The 20,379-nt window shown below is 42.9% G+C and overlaps 2 protein-coding genes across 47 annotated transcripts in view; one reads left to right on the top strand and one right to left on the bottom strand.

Moving 5' to 3' along the window:
- Positions 1–2,344, top strand: part of NSUN7 (NOP2/Sun RNA methyltransferase family member 7) — a 51,155-nt gene extending 48,811 nt beyond the window's left edge. The window contains exon 12 of the mRNA XM_017970596.5: positions 772–2,344. Coding sequence (XP_017826085.2) covers positions 772–1,404 — 633 coding nt within the window. The 3' untranslated portion in view covers positions 1,405–2,344. The remainder of the gene's footprint in view (positions 1–771) is intronic.
- A 2,368-nt stretch (positions 2,345–4,712) lies between these two features.
- The window catches only part of APBB2 (amyloid beta precursor protein binding family B member 2), a 476,200-nt gene continuing 460,533 nt past the window's right edge, over positions 4,713–20,379 (bottom strand). For 36 of the 46 annotated variants that reach the window (XM_078367318.1, XM_078367300.1, XM_078367293.1 and 33 more), the window contains 4 exons: positions 19,054–19,137; positions 16,804–16,919; positions 14,977–15,156; positions 4,713–8,665 (listed from right to left, as the gene is read on the bottom strand). In XM_078367318.1, the coding sequence (XP_078223444.1) occupies positions 8,498–8,665; positions 14,977–15,156; positions 16,804–16,919; positions 19,054–19,137 (548 nt within the window). In that variant the 3' untranslated portion in view covers positions 4,713–8,497. Of the gene's footprint in view, positions 8,666–10,754; positions 10,895–14,976; positions 15,157–16,803; positions 16,920–19,053; positions 19,138–20,379 lie in introns of those variants that run through there. The other 10 variants (XM_078367311.1, XM_078367323.1, XM_078367310.1 and 7 more) reach the window with 2 other exon arrangements.

Below are 20,379 nucleotides of genomic sequence, written 5' to 3'. Positions count from 1 at the left end.
AAGCCTCATAAGAGGAAGCCAGGAACTGTGCATATTCTGTAGGGATGTGTTTGCATTTTATAAACAGCTAAAGGGCAGGAGCAAGAATGATGGCTGTGTGGCAGATGAGCTCTGTTCTTTATACTTACCCTAGTGCTCCTCTTCTGCCTGGCTGCCACCCCCGGCCTCTGCAAGCATTTTATCAACATCTAGTATATCTTCCCTTGCATGTAAGAAACAAGCAGCTGGGCGTGGGGGCTGATGCCTGTAATCCCAGCACTTAGGGAGGCTGAGATGGGTGGATCACCTGAGGTCAGGTGTTTGAGGCCACCCTGGCCAACATGGTGAAACTGTATCTCTACTAAAAATACAAAAATTAGCTAGGTGTGGTGGCACACACCTGTAATCCCAGCTACTCGGGAGGCTGAGGCAGGAGACTCACTTGAACTCAGGAGGTGGAGGTTGCAGTGGGCCAAGATCGCACTCCAGCCTGGGTAACAAAGTGAGACTCTACCTCAAAAAAAAAAAAAAAACCTGTGTGATTCTTTTTTTCTATCAGTTATCAGGTTCATAAATGGGGAAGTTTTTAAGTTAAAAAAAAAAGTGCTGTTAAAAGCGGGGGAAAAAAGGCATTTGCTGAGGCTTACCAGATTGAAGATTAAGGCCTAAAAACCATTTCTTATTTCTCTCAGTATAATAGAGTCTTTTTACTTTTACTGACACATTGATAAATACTTGCAAGACACAATAACAGCTAATTCCCACATTTACTAAGTGCTTCTTTAATTGCAGCGGGACCCTTCTGAGACAGTGTCTGTGAAAGATGTTTTGGCCCGAGCTGCAGCCAAGGGTTTGCTGGAGGGGATTGAGCTGGGTAAATCATCAAAACGGGAGAAGAAGAAGAAAAAATCAAAAACATCATTGACAAAAGCTGCCACTACTGATAACGGCATCCAAATGAAAATTGCAGAGTTCCTGAATCGAGAAACTAAAGCCAGTGCTAATCTATCAGAGACTTTAACAAAACCACCTCTTCCCCAGAAGAATACTGCTCAAGTGGGGGCTTCCTCACAGACCAGAAAACCCAACAAGTTGGCCCCCCATCCTACAGTGCCTACATTTATGAAGAGCACATGTTCCTCTAGACCATGTGAACGGCAGGCACGCTTCATGAGACCTCGGCCAGAAGACAGAATGGTTGCTTTGAAACCCATCGAGATTGTTCTGCCTCCAGTATTTATGCCATTTTCAAGTCCTCAAGGGATCAGATCTCAGATGCCAACTCAACATTTTTACTGTCGTTGGGTCGCACCCAAGGCACTTGTGCCCACCTGCCTCCCCACACCCTCACTAGCCAGGAAAGGGGAGAAGCCTAAAGACGACACACCTTCCCCCCTACTCAGGTGTTCGCGGCCGTGGCTTTGATAGTCTTGTGTTTTTTTATATGGGCCAAAGAGCAGTTGATTTTTTTTTTCAAAGTCTAGTATTTTGAAGGTTCCACATCTCTACACAAAGTACTTATTCTTTTGGTCACTTAGGGATCTTCTAAGTGTGATATTACTTTCAGATAATTCAGACAAGTGAGAAACAGTAATGTAGGAGTCAGCGAAGCAGATTTCAGAGACTTCAACAGATCAGTGCTGCTCTGTTTGAGAAGATCCAGTGAGAGCTTTAGTGTCAGCTGTCAGAACTTGTCTCACTCCTGTGAACTTGCAGGCTGGACTTAAAGCTGCAAGTTTCTCCTGCAGGAAAGGAAACACTGGTTGCCTTAGCAGGCAGCTCATTAGCTGAAAGGCAAACCATCCCGGCATCTCCACCAGCTGAGACTGCTCTTCAGCATCCACGCAATTGTAGTCGCGACTTTCTCAATCACGATCAACGGTGATTTTTTCTTAAATATCAAGCTGTTCTTTGAACAGGGAATGACATGAGTTTTTGTAACGTGACTGAGGTTAAGTAGGAAGCGCAGGAAATTCCTACGTGCCAGGTGTGTGTAGCTCAGGGGTCCTTTCACAGTGAGGTGTCTCTCACTGGGGAAGCTTCCAGGATCCTGAATAGACTGGACACAATCATCTCTCCTTCCTATCTTTTATGCCAAGCACTGTTATAAAAAAGACTGTGAGTAAATTTCCATCTAAATATTAATAATTCAGAAGAAGAGGCAAAACTGTTGAATCCAAGCGATACCTATTGTTGAAGAAACCTGTAAATTTCTGATTCTATTCAAAGATCAGGCAACGCAACAAAATCTACAAGTCATTTCAAATAGCACACAGGAATCAAACTTTGGTAAATCATTTCTGATGCATAATTAAAATATATTGTAGCACTATGTTAATTATATTAAATTTCATCTTGAATGTATTATCAATTGCCTACCAAAAATTGATATGATTATCATTTCTGGGTCTGATTTTTCATCATGGCAACAGAAATTGTCATTAAATAGAATAAGATACAACTATATATCTTATTGTTTAAAAAAATTTAGACATATTCATAAAGTTTGAATTTATAGTTTTATTTTTGCAATTCAGTTGTACAGAAATGTTATATAAATTCCTAAATGCTAAATTCAGATGGCATGATTTTTAGAATATTATCCTCAAGATGAATATTTAGGTCTATTTCAGCTCTGATGTTCTATTTTTACTTTCTTAAAGTGAGGATTAAAAAAGAATGGGGAATTTTTTAATAGCAGTAATTAATTACTTTTCTTTTAGCTTAGATTTACCAGTAAAATGTGTCAGTGGGCTGGGTGCAGTGGCTCATGTCTGTAATCTCAGCCGTTTGGGAGGCTGAGATGGGCAGACCTCTTGAGCCCGGAAGTCCCAGACCAGGCTGGGCAACATGGCGAAACCCTATAACCCCATCCCTACAAAAAATACAAAAATTTGCTGGCTGTGGTGGTACATGCCTATAGTCCCAGCTACTTAGGAGGCAGAGGTAGGAGGATCGCTTGAGTCCAGGAGGTTGGCGCAGGTTGCAGTGAGCCAAGATTGTGCCACTGCACTCCAGCCTGGGCAACAGACTGAGATCTTGCCTAAAAAAAAAAAAGTGTCAGTGAAGAAAGGAAACAAGACTTTTTATACTTGAACCAGGCTTATTATATTTTAAATCCCCAAAGAATTCTTCACATAATTATCACTCTTAAAGTACAGAAAGATATAAAATGCTCAGCTTATTTTGAAAATCATATTCTATCTTCTCTAAAATTATAGCGTGTGGCTCATCCTCTTATCCCACCAAGATTTCTATCTGTGTTAGAGTATTCGGTGCCTCAAGGAGGGCAGTGCAGCTTAATTTAACACTGCAAAAATAATTAGTAAAGAATTCCATTGTATCACAAGAATCATTTATCCTTTCCCAGCCTTCCGCCATACCAGACTGAGAAGTATTCCATTGTCCAGAAGTAGCAGGTCTGAGATTTTTATTTTCAAGTGTATTTTCTGTGATGTTAAGTCTCATTGTTGTGGAATAGTTTAGGATAATTCTTTAATCTCTACAGTAGTATGTGATTGAAACAATTTGTTGCTACTTAAATTGAGTATCTCCTAACATGAATTTTGGCACCAAATTATTTTTCTCTTTAGAAGTATGTGAAGATTCTGAGTTAAACCATTCATTAATTACACTGCAGTTTTCTTCCTTGAGAATCTTCTACGAAGGACAGGATCAGTTATTTAAATACTTTGGTAGAGTGAAAAGGGAAAAGTACTTTGGATAAAAGCAATATGAGGTCAGGCATGATGGCTCATGGACTTTGGAAGGCTGAGGTGGAGGATCACCTGAGGTCAGGAGTTTGAAACCAGCCTGGCCAACATGGCAAAACCCCGTGTCTACTAAAAATATACACATTAGCCAGGTGTGCACACCTGTAGTCCCAGTACTCAGGAGGCTGAGGCACGAAAATCGTTTGAACTCAGGAGGCGGAGGTTGAGGTCAGACGAAATTATGCCATTGCACTCCAGCCTGGGTAGCAGAGTGAGACTCTGTCTGAAGAAAAAGAAAAAGCAGTATGAGAAAATTCTAGTGAAGGAGAATACTGACTATACTGACATATTTCATTTGGCATTTTATATTCTTGGACTTTTTAGAGAAAAGTGTTATAAAATTTTAAATAACTTACTGGTATTCAGATACCTCCAATAGCAAAGTTATATTTGTAATCTGAAATTATTTACCACTCTATAATGCCTGAAGCCATAATGAAATTTTGTTGTTACCGCCTAGAGAGAAACCCTGGGGAAGTGCAAGATGAGCGAAAAGCAGGGCCATGCTTTAACTGCCATTTCCTGCCTTCCTGCGCCTAAGAGTTCAGCGAACCAGATTCAACTGATTTTTCTAGTTACCTTTCATTTTAGATTTAGTGTGAATATACCTCAATTCTTTATTCTTTAAAGTCAGGATCTTGAAGCAAGTGATTAGCTTCTTTGTGCTGAAATATCACAATCCTAGAAAGACCGCTTACAAAAGACTCAAGCTGGTGACTACACAGGCTTCTGTGTCCAGAAGACCAGCTGGCCTTCCTGATCACCAAATAAGTACAGGGTCATTACTCAAAATTTAAAGTTACTTCCTAGTCCTTACCAGGTAGAAATATGTAGTATCTAATCAAAGCAAAATGTTCCATTACTAAAGTGATTTCTAAAAAGTTTTAAGAATAGAGACAGTAAATTTCTATTTCTATTCCTTGTATATGTGACTAAGATGTCAGATAAATGAGCCAAACATTTTATGCAGCTAAATTTATTCTCACAACAAATTACATTTAAATGTGTAAAAGCCGTCAACAGGAAAGGGGGCATAAAGGAAACAAAGCGTTCTCTCAGGGGAAGCAAGCTGCTTCAGAGGCCAGGGACTGACTGCTTGCGTTGACGCAGGGTGAGTGGGTATCTTTGCCCTGAAGCTGAAATTAAACTTTCTACTAGTTGTGTAGCACGTATGTTAGACATGTGTTAGGGTTAAGCCTGGCCAACTAGAGAGCGAATGGGCTTATTAGTTAAATTGTGCTAACATTAGTTAGGGAAACGCTTACCATGTTGTATGAAATCTGGGGTTTGTTTTGCAATGCCTGGGACATGAACAGGCTGTACACAAGGAGGAAAGCTCTGGGGCTTCCAGGCAATGGCCTCGTGCCGAATCATCTTACCAGTGTCCATCTTGAAATCATAAAGTGGATTTAAAAAGAAGTAGCAGTGCCACAGTTTATCACCAAGAACTTATTTTAATGGAAATGGGTCTAATGTCCCTTCATGCAACAAGACAGAGGAACAAAAAACAATGGTCCTAATTAGCTATGAGTGATCTTCTATCCAGGTGGAAACAAAGGGCATGTGGACATGTATATATCTCTTAGATGACATCACACATGTTGTGAAGGGAGTAAAAACGAAGCACCAAGCAGTGCTTTAGTCTGCAAAGGAAAGTTTTTAGCCATAGGCATGTTGGCTATTCCCCTTGACGCTGCCAAGGAGCAGATGTATGAGGTGGCAAGTCTGTGTCTATCTAGCTGCTTTTAAAAAATAAAAGGAACGTTAAGCATTTTGCCTTTTCTTCTACATATCCCAATAGAAATGTAACTACAAATCATTACAAAACCACTTTTTAGGCCATGTGTAGTTCACTGAGATTACTTAGATCTGGATACATTGGGAGATAATATCCAGGAAAGATAATACATTAACACAATAATGCAGTATATTTCAGTAAAAATAGAATAAATAAAATAATATTTAAGCTGTATTTAACAGGTTAATTAAAAATATGATAAGACATACACGGCATCGTGAACATGGCTGCCTGTTTACCGATTCACAGATCTAAAGAATGCATAGATAACTGAAGTGTCACTAAGATATCAGGTAAAACATTGGCATCCTTTCACAGACAAATACACACATACTTTCATACATACTTTTTGGCCATGGCAGAAAGTGTCTGAACATACTGTTTAACATAATCTTACAAAATTAATTTGCATTTACTATGCAATGCCATTTTCAAAATAACACATCTGCAGTAAAGTTTGTAAAGGCTATCATTCATCTTAATGTATCCTATAATTGCATATATAAATCAGTTTGCTACTTAAAGCTAGCTCAGTATTCTTGATCTTGAAAACAAGCAAATGTATGCCTTAAAAAATGAAGAGGGGGTTCTGGTAGAGATTTCCAATATAAAGAGGATCATTTGTTTAGAATTTTGAAGTTTATCACACTAAAATATTTCACTACGGAGACCAAGATGAAAGATCACTGTAAATGATTTTTGAACAGCTTTTCAAAGGGCACAGCAAGGATTTTCTTAATGCAGGAATTTCTTATGATGGCACTGGTTACTTTAAATAGTATATAAGTTGGTGAAAAATAGATTGCGTTTCTAAAGTAGCATCATTTTTGTCGTAACATTAGGGTGCAAAAACAATTCCAGTCCCCTGCCCCCCACCCCTTATGAATTCCAAGGGAATGGCAGGTAGAAAAGCCACCCACTCATTCCATCACGATCTCTGGTGGCTAAGTACCATGAGTTAGGAATGTCTCTACCACAAGTAACGTCATCTCTGGAAAATCTTGTAGATGGAACAGGCTGTGAATGTGGAATCCTGTCCTCTACAACACGTTTGAGGCACATTGTAGGAAAATAGTCCTGGACTTAGAGAGGGCAATGGCGTCAGAAATAATACCACTGCGTAAGGAATTTGGACATCTTCCTCCCACTTGTACAGGGAATTCTAAGATTGCCTGACAACAGATCTTTCCATACCTGCTCTTCTTAGTATATACCCAGAGTCATTCTGGAAAGGCTCTTCCTGACGGATATGGAGGCAGCATAACACAGCAAGAACGGGCGTCGGGAGCCGTGGGTCCTAGTCCTGGTTCTCTCATGAACTTTGGTGAGATCTTAGGCCAGTGGCTTTAGCCTCTTGGTACTTCATATTTTTACTTCTCAAGTGTGTTTAATACCTTCTCTACCTTATAAGGCTCAAATGTGAAAGAATGTGGAAAGCATTTAACAAGTACATAGCAGTGTATAAACAGAAAGCATTACTCTTATAATTGGATGTTGTAAATGTTAATTTTGACATTAAAAAGAAGTAAACAAGACTAATATTGAGATTGATCGCCTTAGTAACTTCCTTTTAAAACGACAATGTCAACAAGAGTCTAAATCTATATGTCTTTACAGATAAGTTTCTTATCTACATAAAAAGGAGCAGGAAAATGCTATTTTTGGGAAACTTGTTAAATAGTCCATTATTCCTAGGTAGACTTTGCTAAGATACGAAAATTTCAAATCTTCAAAGTAAAATGGAAAAAATATAAATTTAAAAATATATCTAGTTGAGTCCAACAAATTCTAATATTAAATACATAAATTCAAGGAAAGGTTCAACCTAATGTAATTTGTTGCCATGGACAATACATGATGGACAGACAGCTTTCTGGGCAAAAAGCATCAGAGGGAGATTAAGCTAGATGCAGAATACCAACAGAATGTTTACCTCTAGCACATGGACTAGCAAAAATAACTTGGTGGTGGAAATCTAAAATAATCGTGCATGATGGAAATATCAATGACATCTCATCGACTTCAAATTGCATATCAGCCAATTCTCAAACTAAGGATGAAAGGCTGATGAGGAGTATTTCATCTGAATGTTTATGTAGAGAATGGCCATAGTGAACTATAATTCTCTAGCTGCACCATACAATATAAGGCAGAAATTTGAAATATGTCACACCCAAAATGTATTATGATTTTGTTAATCTCTTTTCAAAATAATCAGTTTGAAAACCATCTGAAAAGAAAGGCTATGTTTTGTTCGATTTTAATTCCTCAAATTTCATTTTTCATCAATTTTGAAGTTTCACTTTTTTCCAACATCCCATAAACAGCTGTAGACATGAAATGGTGTCCATGTGTCAAAGAGCTTGTCAGGGAAAGCTGCCGGTTGGTTTCTATACTGATGCCAACAGCCAATTTTGTCAACCAACAGGTTCAACTTTATGAAAAATGAAAACACAAACTCGCCATCCTACTTTTACAGCAACTCAATGGTATCTGCTCTGCAGTGCCTGCTCCAGTGCTGAAAGCAAGTCTGTAGGACTTAAAGGTTGCTTGTGACAGATCCAGTCAAGAAGACAGTGAAACTAACTCAGGCATCATTCACTCCAAGGACGCAGCATTAGTTCACTAGGAGGGGTGTGGCCACATTCTCCTGTGTGTGTGTGTGTGTGTGTGAAGTTAAGTAATGTTCACAATATTTACAGTAAGAAAAAGACCTTCCACTGCTCATGATGTAACTTACAGCAAAAAAAAGTATTCATGCTTCTTTTCATATCACATGATGGTGGCAAGACGAGAGAACATGCTTGTCTAACACTGCTTGGTTAAGGGTAAATTCTCTGAAGCCAAAGCATCAGCAACTGGATGGAAGGTCAGATGGCGAAGTTCATTTTCTTTAGTGTAGCTAGTCAATCTTCAGGTAAGTATCAGAGTTCTTTCACAGGGGCAGCTATGGCGTTTCGGTGACAGGGCGTTTCTGTTTCAAAGTGTCAATGAGGGATAAGACCCCTCGTTTTACATTGGTTGTGACTCTTCTGGTCACTGAGTCTGCTGGTGGTGGAGGTGGTCGAACTTTCTGAGAAGGCGGCCTGGCTACCAAGCACTTCTGATATCGTAACTGAAATAAAACAACATACGTTTTAAGGTAATTAATAATATATTATTTCTTCTTCTTTAAGATGACTTTAAGTTATCACTCATAGACTCCCAAAGGTTAGTGACTTAGTGCCTCCACATAAATCCAAGAGTTCTTTTTTTCTGAATGTGAGTGCTTTAAATTCTCCTAAAAGATCATTAGGCTCAACGAAGGGGTTCTGGCTTTTGCCACCCTTTTCTTCCATCCATTTCCACCCTCCACGTGTCCTCTATCTTAATAGTCCCCAATGAATACACCTCACAGTCTATGAGCTAATGAAACCAGAAAGGATTGGGAAAGAGTGTGTTAATTACATTTTTCATCAGAGACATGCAAACCTAGGCAAGTGCTCATGGCGCGCTGACAGCACAGCAGAAAGGGCACCGTTTGAATCTAAGGTCTATCTCTTGTGAACCCCAGGTGAATTATTAAATCTCATTGAGCCTCAGTTTCTTCAGCTGTAAAATGGCTGAAGAAGGAACTGTTTGCAGAGTTATGATTAAATAAGGAATGACTGTAGTGCTTGTGGAATGCCTGGAATAGGCCCTAGCAACACAGAAGGCATTCAAAATGTTTCTTTCTCTCCCTGTTTCCTGCTTTAATAAAAAAGATGAGGTATTAGGATTTCAGGATACATTTTACATACAAGTCTCAATCTTTATGGTTTAATTTTCAAAAATTTTCAAAAATCCATTAGCACTGGCGCCAGGGATAATTCCCATGCTTCAGAAATTTAACAATGTCTAGCTGCTTTTGCATAATGGGAAGATAATTCTTTAATTAGATATAAAGTCAACATTTATCAAAAATTTTTTTTCTAATCCAAATACTTTAAAATACAGTTGACCTGGCCAGTCACAGTGTTTCATTCCTGTAATCCTAGCACTTTGGGGGGCCAAGGCAGATGAATCACTTGAGGCCAGGAGTTTGAGATTAGCCTGGGCAACATGGTGAAACCCTGTCTCTACAAAAAATACAAAAATCAGCCAGGTGTGGTGGCACATGCTTGTAGTTCCAGCTACTTGGGAGGCTGAAGTGGGATGATTGCTTCAGCCTGGAAGCTGAAGCAATTGCTTTAGTAATGAAACAGGCTGCTGTCTCCATAAAAAGCAAGACTCTGAGGGAAGGATATGGTAGTGTTCTATCATATCCCATAGGCTGCAGCGAGCTGTTAGCGTGCCACTGCACTCTGGCCTGGGCGATAAAGTGAACCCTGTCTCAAAATAAAGAAATAGGCTGGGCGCGGTGGCTCACGCCTGTAATCCCAGTACTCTGGAAAACCAAGGTGGGCAGATGACGAGATCAGGAGATAGAGACCATCCTGGCCAACATGGTGAAACCCCGTCTCTACTAAAATACAAAAAATTAGCCAGGCGTGATGATGGGCACCTGTAGTCCTAGCTACTCAGGAGGCTAAGGCAGGAGAATTGCTTGAACTCGGGAGGCGGAGGTTACAGTGAGCTGAGATCACGCCACTGCACTCCAGCCTGGCGACAGAGTGCGACGCCATCTCAAAAAATAAAAATTAAATTAAAAATCAATAATGAAAATAATGAAATACAACTGATCTTTGAACAACAGAGTTTGAACTGTGCAGATCCACTTATGTGGGGATTTTTTTTTTCAACTAAACACAGATTATTGCTGGTATGCAAAACCCAATTATTCAGAGGGCAGACTTTTCCTATCTGTGGGTTGTGCAGACCTGAATATGCAGGACTTCGGCATACCCAGAGGTCCTAGAACCAATCTCCTGTGTATACCAAGAGAGGACTGTCATTCCACGGCTTAAAAAAAAATCAACTTAAATATTAACAGTTTCTTTAGTCTAGTAATGGAACAGGCTAATGTCTCTGTAAGAAGCAAGACTTGAGGGGAGGGATATGGCACAGTGTTCTATCAGATCCCTTAGGCCACAAAACAACCCCTTTCAAATCAATCATATGAAATATGAAGACTGACTACATGTCTCCTCTGTGTAAGGCATCTTACTAGGCCCACATCACAACCCAAACCACACACCTCTAAAGCATGGACTTATACATGTCAACAGAGGACGCTGGACTTGGAATTTCAAACAGTAGTCGCGTATATCCAGTGTGAATCCAAACTGCACCTAAGCATTGGATTTCATAAAGGATCCCTCTCTCTGTTCTAACTTTCACCAAAATGTCTTCCATTGGGCCTGTGTCACGCAGCTGTAATATATGCCTAAAAATTTAGATTCAAAAGAATGTGAGTGTCAATAGGTATTTATATAGCATAAATTCACATATGGATCTTTCAGATGGAGAATCATGCAAATTTGAACCAAGAAGAAAGCACCTGAGCTAGAAACCCTGGATTCAGAGCAGGTGGGAGGGAAGAATGGTTTGATTTTGCTAGCATGCCTTATACTAGATTGGCTGAGCTGTGTCCACTCTTGCAGTGATACAATTAAAGTAGGAAGCAAACGAGTAAAATTGTTTCCAAGAGGGAAAATGCATCTGAGAATCAGAAAACCAACTGTAGCCAAGAGATAAAACTCATTGTTGTTATCACTTAAAATGTATAATTAAGGCTGAAAGCCATTCATTTTATGACTAAAACCATCTGTTATAATCTGTTTCAATTTCATAAAATACCGAAATAGTTGTCATCCATTTTTGCTTGGCTGAAATCTCCCATTTTCTATTTTCTTCACAGATGCTCTTTATCTCATCAACTCCCTGCACCTGGTCAGTGGGTTCACCTGATTCCTCTCCCGCCCCTGCTCCCCTGACCCCAGCCCTGCTTCTGCATATTCAGGGTGTCTGAATTAGAATCGTGGCCCCACAGTTCTTGGGGGGAGTTGGCCACTGTCACAGAGGATGGTGATAAGTGTGAAACCAGATAACAAGTATCCAATGCCAGGCCTCCCCTTCTCTCTCCTTCCTGCTCTATTTCAAAGGATAAAGGCCAAGTGGCTCTTTTCCTGTGCCTCAACTTCGCCATCTGCTCTTCCACTTCATCCTCTTAATATTTGTCTTAGACACAGGACCCTTCTATGTTGTCCAGGCTGGACTCGAACCCTTGGGCTCAAGGGGTCCTCTCGCCTTGGCCTCCTGAGTAGCTGGGCCTGCAGGTGCATACTTGGCCTTTATTCATAACCTAACAATGTGCTGTGTGGGGGATTGTGGTGGGGGACAGAGAGCTCCCTTCCCTTCCCTAAGCTCCCCTCATTCTTGGTTCTTCGCATCTTCTCAAAGTAAAAGGTCTCTAACTAATTCAAAGACTAAGTCCCTCTTCTAGGCTTTTTTTTTTTTCTTTGAGACAGGGTCTTCCAGGCTGGAGTGCAGTGGTACAATCACAGCTCACTGCAACATCCACCCCCAAGTTCAAGCAATCCTCCCACCTCCCTGAGTAGCTGGGACTACAGGTGCATGCCACCACACCAGGCTAAATTTTGTATTTTTTGGTAGAAATGGGTTTCACCATGTTGGCCAGGCTGGTCTCAACCTCCTGATCTCAAGTGATCTGCCCGCCTCAGCCTCCCAAAGTATTAAGATTACAGGCGTGAGCCACTGTGTCCAGCCTTCTTGGCTCTATATCTACCACCATTTTCCACAAGAGAAAACCTAGCTGGGCATGGTGGTGGAGGAGGAATTCAAGACCAACCTGGGGAATATGGCAAGACCTCAATTCTTAAAAATTAAAAAAAAAAAAGGTGGGGGGGCAGGCCTCTCCTATCCTGAAATAAAGAATAAACCCACCAGTGTTGGCCTTCAAGCTGTCTCTTCACTGTTGGACTTTGTAAGTTATCCTACTTCAGGGCCTCCACTTCTTTTTCCTCTCAGTTACTTTTCAATCCAGCACAGTCTCATACTTCTTTTTCTTATTTATTTTTTTGAGACAGGGTCTCGCTCTGTCACCCAGGCTGGATTGCAGTGGTGCCATCACAGCTCACTGCAGCCTCCACCTCCTGGGTTTGAGCCACCCTCCCACCTTAGCCTCCTGAGAAGCTGGGACTACAGGTGTGTGCCACCACGGCCGGATGAAAGTGAAGATCCTCATGCTTTTATTTATAGCATTTTCTACACTGTAAAAGAGTTTGGGTTTGTGTGTTTCCCCCACTATACCTGAGGTCTACAATGCAAGGATTATATTTCAGTCATGCTGAATGCCCCAGATTCCAGCCATGAGTGTGGGGCTGAATTAAATGAAGCACAGGGACTTCCACATGCAGCGTCCTGCCCAGCCAGGCACCCTGGCCTCTCAAAGCCCCTGCTCCTGTTTGTTTCCAGTGCTACCCTCCTGGCGTGGACACTCCTCCTCCTCTCTCCCGTCTGCAGAAGGTAACTGGTCTCCTCGCTGACCACCACCTCAGCCTTGTCCCTCCTATCTATCCTCTACTTTGTCATCTTTTTTTGTTGGATACTCTTCTAAAATCCAAATACATGCTGGGCCCCCAGGGGGCTCATGCCTGTAATCCCAGCACTTTGGGAGGCTGAGGCGGGTGGATCACCTGAGGTCAGGAGTTTGAGACCAGCTTGGCCAACATGGTGAAACCCCGTCTCTACTAAAAATACAAAAAATTAGCCGGGCATGGTGGCAGGTGCCTGTAATGCCAGCTACTTGGCATTACAAAAATACAAAAAATTAGCCAGGCATGGTGGTACACATGTACACACCTATAATCTCAGCTACTCAGGAGGCTGAGGCAGGAGAATCACTCAAAACCGGATGCAAAGGTTGCAGTGAGCTGAGACTGCACCACTGCACCCCAGCCTGGGCAAGAAGAACAAAATTCCATCTCTAAATAAATAAATATAAACACAATAAATTCAACCCCAGGTTTAGCAATCCCTCTGAAGAAAATCAGGCCTCCGCACACCATCATAAGCCCGCCATGATATGGACCACACCTCCTTCCAACTCAGGCCCAGCATCCAACCTGCTGCTGCTAGAACAAACCTGCCCACAGGCTTTGGTGCCCACTCATACAGCTTCCTCTTTTTTATTGAGATGGAGTCTCGCTCTGTCACCCAGGCTGGAGTGCAGTGGTGCAATCTCGGCTCACTACAACCTCTGTCTCCCAGGTTCAAGTGATTCTCCTGCCTCAGCCTCCTGAGTATCTGAGATTACAGGTGTGTACATGTGTATCACCATGCCTGGCTAATTTTTGTATTTTTAGTTGAGACGGGGTTTTATCACATTGGCCAGCATGGTCTTGAATTCCTGACCTCAAGTGATCCTCCTGCCTCTGCCTCCTGAAGTGCTGTGATTACAGGTGTGAGCCACCACACCCAGCCCAGTTCCCTCATTTTTATTAGAACTTTTACAGTGTCTGCCATAAGAGGGGCACAAAGGACATCTGCTGGAGGAATAATGAGGTATTCTTGTTTGTTTCATAGTATTCATATGGTGTAAAGAGCCCTGGCTTTGTCACCTTGCAGATTTGGGGCTGAATCCAGGCTCAGCTCTGTCACTGACAAGCTCTGAGGCCCATTCTCTAACTTCTCTGAGTCTCTATTTTCTCATAAACAAAACAGAACTAACAACTACCTAACAGAGTTGTCGTAAGGACTGAATTAATAGATATAAAAATATCCAAGGGCCAGGCGCAGTGGCTCACGCCTATAATCCCAGCACTTTGGGAGGCCGACGCAGGTGGATCACGAGGTCAGGAGATCGCGACCATCCTGGTCAACACGGTGAAACCCCGTCTCTACTAAAAATACAAAAATTAGCTGGGCATGGTTGCACCTGCCTGTAGTCCCAGCTACTCAGGAGGCTGAGGCAGGAGAATTGCTTGAACCCAGGAGGCAGAGGTTGCCATGAGCCGAGATCTCACCATTGCACTCCAGCCTGGGTAACAAGAAAAAAAAAAAAAATATATATATATATATATATATATATACACACACACACACACATACAAGAACAGTGCACAGAAAGCAATCAGTGGAAATAAAAGTCATTCAATATATTTCCTTTTAAAGTACTGAATTGAATCCAAACTGTACCAATTCATGCATAACAACATTTCACATATGAAATTGATTTGGGATCAAGAATTGACAGTCTTCAAGTCTGCGGTTGTGAAGATCATCGGAGCCTCTATCTGGCCCCACTTATTTCAGGAGTCCTGGCCTTTTGATATGTAATCTGTTTATCACAACTGATTCTGGCCCCAGGAATGAGAGTGTTATAAGGTAAAGCATTACTTAGGAATACGATTTTTTCTTTTCCATGTGTGATTCTGTTCTAATGTCTGGCATACTAAACATGAGTGCAGGCGGGAGGGCTCAACAGCCTGTACTAGGATTACTCACCATGCAGGCAGCCTGCACCGCCTCAGACACGTTACCAGCATTAGGCTCGCACCAGAAAACGTGGCACTCAAAGCGCTGGTTCCCCGTGTCCATGATGAAGGCAAATGTGTGGACATCCTTCCCGACACCCATGAAGGACAGGAATCGCACACGACACTCCACTAAGACTTCCTCTTCATTCTGCAAGAGACATTATGCAGCATCCAATCAGGAAATCCCAGGATCAAGCTTAGAGTGGCAGCACACGGGAACTGGTATTCAGAAAGCACAGCCAGACCGAATTCAGAAAGGACCTGTGTTTTTCTCGAAAGGTGAAACCTTGCCCAAATGTCTGAAGAGGCCATCACTACCCCATTCTGGAGGTGGTTCTTGCTCTGCGGTACACTGCTGTCATGGGGTGTGATGTGTGTCCCATTCTCTCTCCACTATGCCACGTGCCTGTGAGTTCACTATGGGGAGGAACAATGCCGTCTATACTTCTTACATCTTGCCCAATCCCAGTGGCCCAAAATCCATTTGCCCAAGTAAACCCCCAGAGCACCAGAAGAAAGGGATTCATGGTATTGTTCTTCATCCAGTGATTGTTACCCAAACTCAACACAGCACACCGATCACATTTCCATCTAAAACCACATAAAACAAAAAGCTGCCAAGTCAACAAAAAGTTGTCAAATTGTTTTTTTCTTTCTTGCAAACTGGTGTCCATCTGGGATCCGTATGAGGCAGTGTAATGAAACGTTCAGAATTCTTTCTTATGAGATGAACACCACATCCTTTGCAAGAACCATATGCAAGTTTTGAATTAATAAACACATCCAAAATGTTGACTTTTGGATCGTTAACATCTCGACCTATTAAATATTCACTCTGGTGCCTTGGGGGTGTTTAATGAGCAAAGTATGCCAGTGTGAGAGGTTGGGAAGCTTTCTCAGGAGGAAGGAGGCTATAGAGGAGATCTGGGTAAGGGTCAGGTAGGCAGAGGGAAGAGCGTGGAGGGAGCAGTGCTTGTGACAATGCTAGGGTAGGGAAGGGCAGGACGTGCTTGAAGAGCTGAGGAGAGCCCAGCACGGCAGCTGGAGGCAGGCAGTCAGCATCCTGCCCTCTCTCTGGAGTGAACCAGGCGGCTGTGGAGCAGGCTGAGGACTTGGGGGGTCTTTCCATGGAAGGTGCTTCACAGAGGCAAAATAGAAAAGTGGGAACAAGTCTGGGCCAGGCTGTCTGATTTGAATCCTGTTCCCACTGCTTCCAACTGTGTGACGATGGGCAAATGACTGAGCCTCTCTGTGCTTCAATGTCTTCAACCACAAAACTGGGATAATTTGGGCTGAGGCGAATGTGGCCACGCTCAAGACAACCAAGAGCCCCGTGTGCTACTGATAGAGTCACAGGACTCCCCCGAATGGAAGCATCTTAGGCTTCCCAGCCCCAGATCACACAGTGCAGGCAATACTGGCGCCCTGAGAGAGTGTGACTGCTAGCGTCACATAATCCCCTCTGCCCTGAGAGTGTGTGACTGCTAGCATTGCATAAACACTTCTAGCAAGCAATTTCAGTATCTGGGACATATGAAGAAGACAGAATCTGCAGGGACATATGAAGAAGACAGAATCTGCAGCGACAGAAGAGAAGTTTCTCAGACCACAGGAAAATCACAGGTATGCACAGACTTAGACCCAGACAAAGGGCAAAATCTTTCGAATGTAGGTCATCTTAATCACAAGCACGCACCACTCCAGCCTTGACTATGTTTCTAAGTTCCGCAGAAAACCAGTGTCTTAGGCTCACCGTAACCCTGACACGGCAACGTCAAAGATGATTCCTTCTCACCTTTTCACTGATGACAGTCACAGTGGCATCGGCCACGTTCATGTTTACTGACAGCCAATCCTCTTTGTTGGATGAGGTCATAAGATTTTCTATGGCACTGTTCAGAATGTCCATTCCTGGGGACAGAAAGCATAATTTAAAGTGTCCTAAAGCCACTTACCACACTCAAATATGGGCCCAAACCACCCAATTAACAGCTACACCCAGACTGATCTTTTATAGAAGACAGGACACTTCATCCTCATGTTTGCTCAAAAGGAAAGAAATAACAGCTTTTGGCCAAGTGTGGTGGTTCATGCCTGTAATCCCAGCGCTTTGGGGGGCCAAGGCAGGAGGATCACTTGAGGTCAGGAGTTCAAGACCAGCCTGGCCAACATGGTGAAAACCCCTCGCTACTAAAAATACGAAAATTAGCCAGATGTGCTTGCTTGAACACAGAAGGCAGAGGCTGCAGTGAGCTGAGATCCCACCACTGCACTCCAGCCTGGGCAAATGAGTGAGAATCTGTCTCAAAAAAGAAAAGAAAAGAAATATCAGCCTTTTTAGTAGGAAAGGAGAGTAAGGAGAAGCTCTGGGGACTTGGTTCAAGGCGTGCTGTCTACCTGTCTAAGCAGACCATGGCTCATCAGCCTCTCCCCATCCTCACTGTCTCTCAATGGCACCTTTATGGTGGATCCTCCATTCAGTGAGGCCCTTTTGCCAGCTGTTCCCTCAGTCTTTTTAGGGGGTAGGGATAGGAGTGACCACTTCATTGAGGTATCATTCACATGCAATTCAGTCACATAAAGTGTGCAATCCAGTGCATTTTAGTACATTCACAGAGTTATCACCTTCACCAATTTTTTTTTTTTTTTGAGACAGGATGTTACTCTGTCACCCAGGCTGGAGTGCAGTGGTATGATCATGGCTCAGTGCAGCCTCAACCTCCCGGGCTCAGGTGATCCTCCCACCTCAGCCTCTGGAGTATCTAGAACTACAGGCATGTGCCACCATGCCCAGCTAATTTTTTGAAATAAATAAATAAATATATATATATATTTTTTTGCAGAGATGGGATTTTGCCATATTGCCTGAGCTGGTCTTGAACTTCTGGGCTCAAGCAATCTACGTGCCTCAGTTTCCCAAAGTGCTGAGATTACAGGTGAGAGTCACCATGCTCGACCTACCACATTCAATTTTAGAACAGTTTCATCACCCCAAAGAGAAACCCCAAAGCTGGTAGGGGTCATTCTCCATTTCCCCCTGCCCCCCAGCCCCCTAGCCCCAGATAATCCTTACCTACTTTCTGACTCTAGCGATTTGTCTATTTTGGACATTTCGTATAAATGGAATCACACCGTATGCAGTCTTTTGGGACTGACTTCTTTCATTAGCATGTTTTCAAGCTTTGTGCTATAGCAAATTTCAGTCCTTCACTCCTTTTTATTGCCAAGTAAAATTCCATTATATGGAAGTATTCCATTTTATTTATCAAATTGTCAGTTGATCTGTCAGGATATTTGGGTTGTTTCTACTTTTTTGACTATCATCAATAATTCTGCTGTGAACATTTGCATACATGTTTTTGTATATGCAAATGTTTTCACTTCTCTTGAGTATATGTCTGGGAACTGCACTGCCGGGTCTAAGGTGACTCCGTTTCACCTTTTGAAGAACTGCCAGGCTGTTTTCCACAGCATCTGCACCATCTTTCAGCCCTCTGGTGGTGCATGTGGCTTGCGATCTCTCCGCAGTCTTGTTTAGCCCTGGTGGAGGCTCCATCTCTGGTCTCCTTTTGATTTGGTGTAGCCCAGCAACTACATTCTGCCACCGGGATGTGAGCTGAATGCTGTGTGTGTCACTGCTTTGTCACACCTTGACAGCATGAAGCCTTTGCAGCCCTTTCTCTTGGCCCACCAGCTGACAAGACACGAAGCAGGTGCCCTGGCCTCAGAGACGGAGGCCCCGTTTCAGAGCAGCAGAGCTCTTTCACGGCCCTGGGTCACTCAGCTCTGGACTACTGGGTAAACCAGAAATCCACGTCTGCATTGTTGAAGTCTATATGCTGGGGATGACCCGTCAAAGCAGCCAGTCCCTCTGCTGCTCTTTTGATCAGGACCATTTATGTTCTCTGTCAGGTGACAGTGTGACAGCTTGATTCAAGAGGAGGCGCGAGAGTCAAAGAGCAGGCCTCACCCTCCCTGGAGGGCAGATGCCTCCCATGAGCTCCCCCCACTTGCAAAGTGGAAAGACAATAAACATTTCACATACCGACTGGCTTGTCTACAGGTAGCATGCCCAAGTACTGCACGTGGAACTTCTGGACCAGCTCGGTCTTTGGTGTTGGAAAATCTACTATAGGAAACAAAAGCAACACATCTTTCTCAGTGGTTCCAACACACATGTACAGGACAGCCATGGCTCTGCATCATCTGCAGGCTCAGGACACCCCTGGTGCCATAACGTCCTATGCTTCGGGATGTAAATGTAGCAACTATTCTACAAGAGCAGCATTTCTTACTCCAGCTATTGGGCTCTGATTCTGCCAAAATCTTGTTCAACTTTCAAGGTAGGAATGCATTTGAAAGCAAGGAGTGGCATCTATGTGTTAAAGCTCCTACTGTCTCTTTGATGTATATTAAGTAGCAGCTTTTGATATCCTATTTATTAGGTACGGTCACTGCCCAGAAAAAATGTAATCTCAAAGGGCAGAATCAGAGACATAGGAAAGATAACATAGTTCCCCAACAATAATCAACTCATGTTTTCATTTTTTTTTTTTAAAAGACCGAGTCTTGCTTTGCTGCCCAGGCTGGAGTCAGTGGCGTTATCCTGGTTCACTGTAACCTCTGCCTTCCGGGGTCTAGCAATTCTTCTGCCTCAGCCTCCCAAGTAACTGGGGCTATGGGTGCATGCCACCGTGCCCAGCTAATTTTTTGTATTTTAGTAGAGACGGGGTTTCTCTGTGTTTCTAAGGCTGGTCTCAAACCCCTGAGCTCAGGCCATCCACCTGCCTTGGCCTCCCAAGGTGATAGGATTGATTACCACTGCACCCAACCCACATTTTCTTTTTTTTTCTTTTTTTTTTTTTTTGAGACAGAGTCTTGCTCTGTCGCCAGGCTGGAGTGCAGTGGCACGATCTCGGCTCACTGTAACCTCCCGCCTTCTGGGTTTAAACAATTCTCCTGCCTCAGTCTCCCAAGTAGGTGAAACTACAGGCATGCGCCACCATGCCCAGCTAATTTTTGTATTTTTTAGTAGAGACGGGGTTTTACCATGTTGGCCAGGATGGTTTTGATCTCTTGACCTCGTGATCTGCTTGCCTCAGCCTCCCTAAGTGCTGGGATTACAGGCGTGAGCCACTGCGCCCAGCCCACATTTTCTTTTTTTAGGATTAGTCAAGTACAGTAGTGAAAGGGGAGAAAGAGGAGGACAGGAGTTTGATCTGTAACTGACCTAACCATCAATTGAGGTAACTCATTACCTTCAGACTAGCTCAACGCATGTGTTTTTAAACTAGCCAGCGTCCTCACCCCAGGCTATACATAAGTTATAATATAAAGACAGTATTCTTAAAACAAAGAACACAAAATACAA

This window comes from Callithrix jacchus, chromosome 3 (genome assembly GCF_049354715.1).
Source record: "Callithrix jacchus isolate 240 chromosome 3, calJac240_pri, whole genome shotgun sequence".
Taxonomy (NCBI): domain Eukaryota; kingdom Metazoa; phylum Chordata; class Mammalia; order Primates; family Cebidae; genus Callithrix; species Callithrix jacchus.
Note: the sequence above shows the minus strand (reverse complement) of the source record. Positions and strands in the feature narration are given on the sequence as shown.